This window comes from Dioscorea cayenensis, chromosome 6 (genome assembly GCF_009730915.1).
Source record: "Dioscorea cayenensis subsp. rotundata cultivar TDr96_F1 chromosome 6, TDr96_F1_v2_PseudoChromosome.rev07_lg8_w22 25.fasta, whole genome shotgun sequence".
Taxonomy (NCBI): Eukaryota; Viridiplantae; Streptophyta; class Magnoliopsida; order Dioscoreales; family Dioscoreaceae; genus Dioscorea; species Dioscorea cayenensis.
The window spans coordinates 13,011,425-13,022,342 of record NC_052476.1 but is presented as its reverse complement, the minus strand read 5'-3'; the positions used below and the strand labels follow the sequence as shown (position 1 = coordinate 13,022,342).

Sequence of the window (10,918 nt, the reverse complement as noted above, 5' to 3'; positions counted from 1 at the left end):
AAATTTCTTGTTATCCCAAGAAAGTCAAGACTTTAAGGTGAAATTAGAAAAATTTATATAAAAATATTCTCGTTACCCCAAGAAAGTCAAGACCTCAAGGTGGAATTAGAGAAAATACGAAAATTTCTCGTTACCCCAAGAAAGTAAAGACTTCAAGGTGGAATTAGAGAAATTTATAAAAAAATTCTCGTTACCCAAAAAAAGTCAAGACTTCAAGGTGGAATTAGAGAATTTTCATAAGAATTTTCTAGAGGAGGCCCTGCAAAGAAAATTACCGAAATACCCTCAATTAATTCATCCATCATTCATTTTTTCTTTTTCCCTCTCTTTTCTTTTTACTTGCCCTTCAGTTTTTCATTCTTTTTTTTTGTCCATTTTTTACCTCTTCTCTTTTTCTTACTCATCTTTCATTCATTTTTTTTTCCTACTCATCATTTATTTTTTTTTGAAGCATCAAGAAGAACATCTAACCCCCAAACATCAAACTTTTATAGGGTCAAAGGCAAAAAGGGACAACTGGTGCACGCTTTCTTAATAAAACGAGGAATGTTCTTCAATCCGAAATAAAGTGGTCATGCTTGTTGCGTATTCTCTGATGTAGAAACTTCAGTGATGAAAGCACTACCAAAGAATCACCATCTTCATAATCCATTAGGCAAATGATGCATAGTATCTCTATCTTGAACACTTTTAGCTTTGTAACCAACAGAAAACAAAGAAGCAATTGTATCAGCAGAAAGGGTTCTACTCTCAATTCCAACTACTTAACCTAATGCGACAAGTTCCTCATATGATAACTCATCTGGGTCAACATCTTACCAAGCACCCCGGGAATTTCCAGCATGATGGGCCCTTTGATGTTCCACTTCCCAATCATTCAAGCCGGAAAAGGCCATCAACCGAGCAGCGATCTCCCGCTTCTCCGCGTTCTGCAGTGCCCTAACATATGCTTCATCGATATCCAACTCCGCCGGATTGACAAGATGCCCGTCTTCAACGAACTCATCCTCCTCATAGTCTTCTTCATACTCACTCCCCTCCTCATGATCATGAACTTCAAAACCCGACCATCATCCTCATAGCTCCTCAATGAACTCAAATAGTCACTACTTATTCCATGGCCACTCATCAACATCAGGTATGCTGCCTCCTGTTCTTGGAGAGTGCCCGCAAGGGCAAGATCGGCATCCACTTGGCTGAGGTTGGTGAACGGCGTGTGGGTTGGCAGTGATATGGCTTGGGCAGGATCCCTATTGCCCTGATGCTAGCAATGATGTTGGAGTTAAGGTTCTGATCGGCGGACTTAGCTCCGGTGCGGACAGTGGCGTCATTGAGTCGGGTTGAATTGTGGTCCTCGTCAGAGCGAGATCTCATCCGACCACCACCGCCCATGTCGCTGTTGATGATGATGATGATGCTCTTGAGATAGAAGACGAACAGGCTTCGATCAGTGGGCAAACGAAGAGAGAGAGAGGGGCATATATATGCATGGTTTGGAGTTCACAACGAGAGACGGAAGCATGTCCATGCACTACACCATATGGGGCTTTCAGCGGCATTTTTATAGTCTTTTCGCGGCGTTTATAAACGCCGCTAATTTCATGGCTGGCGTTTATAATAAATGCCGCGAGTAGTGCCGCCGAAGACAATGTCATTATTTTAGCGGCGTTTAATTAAATAAACGCCGTAATATTAGCGGCGTTTTATACAAAACGCCGGCAAATTTGTAAGGAACGTATACATATATGCGCATCAAAATAGTGGCGTTTACCAAACTAAACGCCTCTAATATAGCTTCAATCATAAGTATGAAATATGCATGATATGCACTCAATTTCACAAAAAAAACATCATTAAAAGATGGGACCCGGTGTATGTAGAGGCAAGGCATCATGTTCATCATGCATACATAAAGACTTTTCTCTTGCCATATATATATACATATATATATATATATATATATTTCCCTTATTGTGTATTTCTTGGATGAAAGATGGGTGCAGTACCTTGTTGAACACTGTGGGAGAAATTTTGGCCGTCCGATGACCCTTCTCCAAAATTTCTTTCTCCTTCCCCATAAAGAACCAAGGCTTCTTCGTCCTCTTCTCTTCTTTTTTTTTCTCCTCACTTTTTTTTCAAACACTCATTGTATTTTTTTTTTTTCTAGTCTCTTCTTTTTTTTCCCCTCTCTTTCTTCTGTCTCTCCTCTTGGTTTTTTTTCGTTCCACCAAATCACCAAATCACCAACTCCCCCCAGATAATGGCCCTTTTTTCTTCTTTGCTCAAGTAGGAGAAGATGGTTTATCAGTATCATTCCTTTTATTTATCTTTTTTTGTTTGATTTTAATTCAAAGTAGGACACCAAGTTCCTAAGGGATTAGAAATGAAAATTTTCTATATAAACAAGTGCCCCCCTTGTAGCTTCCTCACACACAATAGTTGGGAGAGGAAGGTACAAGTACTTTCAAGCTCCAAAAGCCTTCAACCTACTAGAGGTAATACTTTTTTTCCTTTTTTTTTACACATAATAACTGGTTCTTTTGACCTTACATGATTCGGGAGCTTTTATCTTCTAATTCTCTCTTCCAACCAAAATTCTCACTCCATGTGTGGCTTCCTTGTATTTTCTTTTATAGAATTTCCTTCTACTCTTTTTTTTATGCAATAGAAACTCCTAAATAGCTCTATGCATAGGGCCTCACTTTTTCCTAGTCTTCTTTTTCTTGAAATCATGATTATATGCTAACTCATCCCATGAGTAGCATGCCACTTCTGTTTGAATATTCCCATTAGTTTATAATAAAGCCGCCCCCCTTTTATTATTATTATTATTATTATTATTATTATTATTATTATTATTATTATTATTATTTCATTTAGATTTTTTTTTATCATGGGTGGCTTGCTTTTGATCATACAAGCTTCCCTAGGTTATCACAATCCTCAAATTTTTATAACAATAATTTCTTTGTTTTTTTTTTTAATAATAATGTTGGGACAAATTTATTTGCAAATACTTATCATTAATTATTTTTTCTTTTTTTCAGTTTTTTTTAATGGCTCCCATCACCAAAGACAAACTAGTAGAGCCCCTTTACGGACCATATGATGATCATGACAAGGCTCCCGACGGACTACCAATTCCGCGACATTACCCCATCAACTCTAAGGATGTATAAAAGCCAATTCGGTACAATGGAAGCAACTTCAATGAATGGACTAGTGTATTAAAGGAGTTCTAAGACCTTGGTAAACTCACACCAAATGGCTTCAGAAGGAACAGAGAAAACCAAGTGATATTATTAAACCCATGCGAATCCGTTGCAACGAATCTCAACTTAAACACACTTGGCTACCAGGTCAATGCCGACCCCACAACTATTATATGGACAGGGCTGATTCCATTCTACAAATATGCCCCCATCCAACAAGTTATGAACAATGGGCGTTCGAAGTTATAAGGAAGTCATCAGATGCACTAAAGTACGTTGGTATTGTCGGGGCAGTTGTAGTTTCCACCGGATCATATAATTTCGACCCATCAATCATAAAGGGGCTTATTGAGGTGTGGTGTCCAAACACCAACACGTTCATCACCCCTTTTGGGGAAATTGGGATCTCTTTATAGGATTTGAGGTACATTGGGGGATTGCTAATCATAGGGGATCTTTATGAAGAATATATCCCACCGAACAACAATCTTTATTTTAAGGACACTTACTCTACCACTTTGCGAGATTTGCTTAAAATCTACCAATGGATTCACCTTTAATCTTCAGGAAAGACTAAAAAAGTCCCTTTTTCCTTGTGGGTAGAATTCTTCTTTAAAGAGTCGTACGAAAAAGGTAAGTTTGTAGAGGATGAAGCTCATCCCATGCCACATGCTTCAGATGAATGCAAACTTACCGCTTTTTTATCCTTATGGTTATGTTGTTTCATAATGCCACGCAAAGGATCGCTCATTCGCCCAGAAACTTTCCTAATGGCGACCAAATTAGCTAGCGGGATGAGGGTTTCTTTAGCCCCCGCTGTATTGGGATATATCAACACCAAGTTGATTGCAATGGCTTTGCATCCCAAGGGGCCATGCTATGCCTCGGCTTATTTACTGTGTCATTTCTTTTATGGTTGGATCGGCGCACACTTTGAAGGAACCTATTCTCGACTCAAATAGCCAAATGATCATATAAGAAATATAAATGGGTTGCGAGAAATTCCAAGCTTGGCTTACATATCAGGTGTAAAAGCTTCCACCTTCGCTCTTAAAAGAGAAAGCAACATATTGAGGAAGGAAGAATATTTAAAGTGGTGCCCGTTTACTTATTCCAATTTCAAGAACGAGGGTTGTTATGAAGATCATAAAGAGCCAAGAAACAACCATAAGTTGGTGACAGCTCAAGCGGAGTATTTCGTCTTACTCCGACAGAGCATTATTCCTCTACGTCCTGGTAATAACCTTCATGCTCAGCAATACAACCCTCACCGATTCGCTAGACAATTTGGCTATGACTAAGGTTTCCCACAGAAATCCAAGTATCAAAACATCCTCAAACTACCGGCCTCTTGGTAGGCTATTGGCACCATCATAGTAGGAGAAAAACAGGATCTCAATTTCATATCCTATCTCACAAGCGCCAGGAACAACTTCTATATCCGTATGCACACTTTTGGTCGGTTAGGGTACATACAACCTTGAAGTCCATTTATCACCTCCTTAATGAACAAGGTCGATCGGCACAAATTTTTAAAGACAAAGCCCCAATTGAAAAAGAAACTCCTCCTCAAAAAAGAAAGCAAGGTAGCCATGACATCCAAATGGGAAAAGGCCAAGTCAGATCTTTTGTGCCTCATGTGTCTTCTCCGGCAGAGTTGAGAATTTCTCCTAAAAGGGTTCGAATCACTTCATCATCACAAACTCATTCGGTGCATCTACATGAACCTCATCAATTGCCACCTCAAGGTTTGTACTTCAAGTGTAATTCTTATTTTATTATTATTTTTATTTACTTATTTTGTTAATTTATTTCTCAATTATTTATTTATTTATTTTTTTACATCTCAAACCCTTCTCTTTTTGAATGGGGCCCAAACTTCCTTTTTTTTACTCAAACTTTTTTTGAATGGATCGCGAACTCTTTATCTCTTTTTCCTTATTCTGAGTAGATCTTAAACTCCTTTTTGAGTAGATCTCAAACTCTTCTTTGAGTAGATCTCAAACTCTATTTTGAGTAGATCTCAAACTCCTTTTTTTAGTTGATTTCAAACTTTATCTTTGAGTAGATCTCGAACTCTATCTTGAGTAAATCTCAAACTCTCTCTTTTTTTTTTTGAATCGATTTCAAACTTTATCTTTGAGTAGATCTCGAACTCTATCTTGAGTAGATCTCAAACTCTCTTCTTTTTTTTAATTGATTTAAAATCTTGTCTTTGAGTAGATCGCAAACCCTACTTTAAGTAGATCTCAAATTTCTCTTGAATTGATTTCAAATCTTGTCTTTGAGTAGATCTCAAACTCTCTTTTTTTTAGTTGACTTCAAACTTTATCTTTGAGTAGATCTTGAACTCTATTTTGAGTATATCTCAAACTCTCTTTTTTTAATTGATTTCAAATCTTGTCTTTGAGTAGATCTCAAACTCCACTTTGAGTAGATCTCAAACTCTCTCTCTCTCTCTTTTTTTTAATATTATGAGCTTATTAAATATGTGGGTTTTCTTCCATTTAGGTGCCATTCCTAACATAAGTGAACATGGAGAAGATCAAGCTAGCGTCTCCAAACCGGAATCGAACCCAATAGGTATGCCACTTAAGAAACTTTTCTCACCCTATTTCTTCTCAATTGTCATTCTTTTTTATGTTATCCTTTTGTTCCCTTTTATTGCATGTCCTCATGAAGCTTCTTCTCCAAAGATGAGCCCCTACGTACATGACTCCTTCTCTTCAGATTTTGCACACGACGACAACTACACGCCCATCCTTGATGCTAATCCTCCCATAGAAAGCCCTTTCTCAAAAGAAGCTTCAAAGTCACCGCAAGTCATCCCTTCTCCTCAACATCCAAAGGAAGACTCTACTCCAAAAGCTATGGAGGTTGCATCTATGAGCTCGTCTCTTCCTCAACTTGTGAGAAAAGACATAGGCTTGGAGTCTTTTTGGGTAAATAAGCTCATTGAAAAGGTGAAATCATCGCGTCCTCATAAACAAGAATCTTTGAGGGAGGAAACCTTAAAATTGCACAAAAACTTGATGACACATGGAGCCAACATTTCAATCACAAGAGACAAGATATATGAAGTAATTGATATGGCCAAGATTTCCCATGACACAAATAATGGAGGAAGTAACCTAAGCTTGGCAGAAAATGAGGAATTGATGGCAAAAGAGGAAAGGCTAAAGAAGACCAAATTGTCTCTCACAACAATGTCCCAACATATGGATGAGGCTAATATGGAGCTCGTACATATAAGAAAGAAATTGCAAGAGTTGAGAGCCCTAGAGGAAAAATTAAAAGCGCAAGAAAAAGAAAAAGAACAAATCATCTCCTCAGGAATGAGTCTCTTATCTGATACTCCTCCCATTGAAGAAGTGAACAAGTCCTTCGATGATATTCATCAACAAATTGAAGCACTTGGAGGTGACGGTGACAAATCACAACCCTTATTGTCATCTAAGGAGGCTCTTGCCAACTTTGAGAGAGCAAAAGCTCAACTTTAGGTTTAGCTTATTTTTTTATCTTTGAATCTAGCTTAGCTTACTTCCTTTACTTAGTTTTAGGCCATATCTATTTTATTCATTCAACTTTAACTTGATGTAGCCCATGCCTTCTCAACTTTTCTCCTTAGCAATAAAAATTTTCACTTTGACCATTCAACCCAAATAAATTTTATGACTATCATGAAAGATTCAACCACCTAATCGTCAACTTAAAAAAAATCAACAATGAAGACCACCATACTTAACAAAATCTGATTTAAACTTATGAATTTTTTGTAAGAAGTAAAATGAACTCTAAACTTAATCTCCACCGTCCATATTGAAGATGATCACATTATGAACATCTAAAAATATTTCCAAAAATATCCCAAAATATTTAACCATTCGATCATCATCTTGATTACAAGTAATTTCCATGATGATTATCAATGGATTTCACTGTTGAGTCACGAATTTGTTTTGAAATTTTCCGAACTTAAAATATAATCATGACCGATCACATGAAACATCACAACATCTTAAAGCTTTAATAAAATTTTCAGATTAATCAGAGAAGTTATCATAGTCCGATTAAGCTTTGATCCACTCGGGTTTTTGGAGGACAAATTTTCTGAATCTTAGCTTGAAATTTAGAATTCTTTGAAAATCATCGGAACTCCAAATTTAATTTCAACTCTTCATATTAACTAATGTCATGTGTTTATGACGTGGTTAAAATTTCATAATGATCAAAGCTGATTTCAATACCCGATTAGCTACTTGATCAAAACAACTCTTCTATGAAAAACTGCAGATTTTGCCTTCCAACTTCCTTATTTCTTTGATTCTTATTATTATTTTTTTTACTTTTTATTTTCTTCCTTTTCTTCCCTTACTTGATCTTATAGCTTCTGATAAGATTTGCATGTAATCTCTTAGAACGAAATTCACAAGAATCAATTTCAAAATTCATGGAATCATATCTTTTTTCAATTTGACAAAGAGAAATAACATGATAGAATTTGTGTTTTGCCTCAAGAAGCATATATCTTGCTTGACTAACTTGCTCAAACAAGAGCACTGGACATTCCGTCATAGGCAAACACAATTTTTTTTTATTTTACAATATGCCTTCATTCAAATGGAGAAAAGAAAAAAGATAATGGAACTTGTAATTTGCCTCGAGAAGCATATGTCATGCTTGACCAACTTGCTCAAACAAGAGCATTGGACATTCCGTCATAGACAAACACAAGTTCTTCCTGTCTTTTTTGTCTTTTTTTTTCTTTTGCTTTTGTTTGTTTTTTGTTTAAGCATTTTCATATCATGCATTACATGTACATCATGGATAATATTTTTTCAAAAAACGCGCATTGATGGGTGGCATAGGTCATCTTCGATCGGCGTCGACCAGCTGATAAGCTCCATCTTTGTAGATAACCTCTATAATGTATGGGCCTTCCTAATTTGACTTGAATTTGCCCCCAGCATGGTTGTTGGTGATGATTGGTCTTCTTAACACCCACACCATCTCTCCTTTCTCGAAAGTTCGAATACGAGCCATCTTATTGTAAGCTCGAGCCATCCTTGCTTTGAAGACTTCAAGGTTCTATTGGGCCTCTAGCCTTCTTTCATCCACAGCATCAAGCTTATCCAAACACAAGCGAACTCTATCTTCATTTGTGAGTTCATTTTGTAAGGCAATTCTTAGAGATGGAATTTGGACTTCAAGTGGAAGGACAACTTCTGTACCAAAAACCAACGAGTTTGGTGTTGATTGAGTTGGTGTTCGATATGTTGTTTGGTATGCCCATAAAACTTCAGGAAGCCTTTCATGACAATCCCTTTGACTTTTTGAAACTGTTTTCTTCAACAATTTGGATAATGTTTTATTGAATGCTTCTGCAAGACCATTTGCTCTAGCATTATAGATAGAGGAATACCTCTAATCTATTTTGTAATGCTGAGCAAACCTTAAAACCTTGAAGCTTTTAAATGCTCGCCCGTTGTCAGAGATGATCCTTCAAGGCATTCCAAATTAATATAGCACGTGGTCTTTGAAGAATTTGATGATGTTTTCTGCTTTTACTTCCATTAAAGGAATGGCTTCTGCCCATTGTGAAAAATAGTCAGTGGCCGCTAATATAAAGCGATGCCCTCTTGATGATGAAGGCTCAGTAGGGCCTATCACATCCGTCCCCCACATTTCGAAAGGTCATGAAGAGATTATAGGGTGTAAAGGATTGGGATGTTGATGAATAAAATCCCCATGACCTTGGCACAATTTGCACCATCTTACATATTGTAGGCAATCATTGATCATACTTGGCCAATAGTACCCAATATGTTTAATCTTCAACCGCATCTTTGGTCCTGACTGGTGAGCTCCACAAATACCAGAATGGATTTCATGCATGACTTCTTCAGACTCCTACTTCGAAAGACATCTTAGTAGGAGTTGATCATATGATCTTTGATAGAGAACATCATTAACAAGGGTAAACCTCATCGTCCTTTTCTTTAACTGTGTCACCAGAGAATTTTTGTCTGGGAGTTAGCCATACTTCAAATATTTAATGAAAGGCTCCCTCCAATCATCTTTAGACACTGTCAGAACTTCTTCTTTTCTGAGCTTCTTGTTTTCTAATTCTTCGTCAAAGCATGAACTCAACACTTGCATGTTTCGAATGGTGACTTGGATCTCCTCTTGATCTGGATCAACCAACTCTTTTGCCAATTTGGCTAAACTATCTGCTTTTCCATTAATCGACCTGGAAACTCTCTCCAGCTTAACATCATGAATTTGCTTCAATAATTCAATAACTCTATGATGATACTGAAAAAGTTCTTGCTTATGAGTCTTGAAACTTCCTTCAACTTGATTTATAATGAGTTGTGAATCGCCATATATATGCAAGCTTTGAACCCCCATATTGACTACTAGCTCCAATCCAGCAATAAGAGCTTCATATTCTGCTTCATTGTTAGTACATGGCTTCAACAAAGAAAGAGAGTATCTTAGGATCCCACCTTCAGAAGAAATGAGGATGAGTCCAATACCAGCTCTAACTTGAGGAATTCTAGGTCTAATAGCTGGTTGGATAAAAGAAGCTCCATCGAAGTACATCTTCCAACATTGTTTTCCCTCTTCAATTCCCAAAGTATCTTCATCAGGGAGATCATACCTCAAAGGAGATTCATCGGGTAAAGGATGTTCCGCGAGAAAATCTGCCAATGCTTGACCTTTGATTGCTTTTTTGTGGAGTATAAGTTATGTCAAACTCCATGAGTATCAATACTCATTTCGCTAATCTTCCAGTAAGTAGTGGTCTGGTCATCAAGTACTTGAGTGGGTCTATTCTTGAGATAAGAATAACTTTATGTGAGAGCAAATAATGCCGAAGCTTCTTTACTGCAAACACCAAGGAGAGACAATGCTTCTTTATTGGTGCATATTTGTTTTCAGCACCCACCAACATTCTACTAAGGTAGTATAGGGCATTTTCCTTCCCTTCTTCATTCTTTTGGGCTAGTAGAGCTCCAAGGGATCCATCCAAGGTTGTTGTGTATAAAATCAATAGCTTTCCTGCAATTGGTGCCGTTAACATTGGGGATTCAGTAAGTAGCGCTTGATTTCTTCAAAAGCAGTTTGGCATTCATCGTCCAACTTGAAGGGAGCATTCTTTTTCACCAGCTTTGAGAACCACTTTACACCGCCTCGAAAAGATTGGCGATGAACCTTTTTAATATAGGCAAGACGTCCTTGAAGGACCTCATCCGCTTTCAATGTCTTTTGGAGGTGGCATTTCTATGATCGCTTTAATTTTAGAGGGGTCAATCTCTATTCCTCGGTGCCTCATGATGAATCCAAGGAATTTTCCGGATAGCACCCCAAATGCACATTTGATAGGGTTCATCTTCAAGTTGTATTTTCTAATACGATCGAACACCGTTCTCAAGTCATTGAGATGTCAATCTCTTGATTGTGTCTTCACCACTAAATCATCTACATAGCACTCCACGACTTGGTGAATCAAATCATCAAAAAATTTTGTCATGGCTCTTTAATATGTTGCCCCCACATTCTTTAGTCCAAACGGCATAACTTTATAGCAGTAGATGCTTATTGGTGTCCGTAACATAGAGATGTTTTTTTCATCCTCTAGGTCCATCTTGATTTGGTTGTACCTAGAGAAACCATCCATGAAAGAAAACATCTCATAAGAG

General features: G+C 37.4%; 1 protein-coding gene and 1 pseudogene across 1 annotated transcript; one reads left to right on the top strand and one right to left on the bottom strand.

Annotated features, from left to right (window-relative positions):
• Positions 1-553: 553 nt before the first annotated feature.
• LOC120263144 lies at positions 554-1,392 on the bottom strand (annotated as a pseudogene).
• A 3,423-nt stretch (positions 1,393-4,815) lies between these two features.
• Positions 4,816-6,829, top strand: LOC120263142. Its single transcript, XM_039271040.1, has 3 exons — positions 4,816-4,960; positions 5,724-5,795; positions 5,895-6,829. The coding sequence occupies exons 1-3, from the start codon at positions 4,816-4,818 to the stop codon at positions 6,710-6,712; spliced, it is 1,035 nt and encodes a 344-aa protein (XP_039126974.1). The 3' UTR covers positions 6,713-6,829.
• Positions 6,830-10,918: the final 4,089 nt, after the last annotated feature.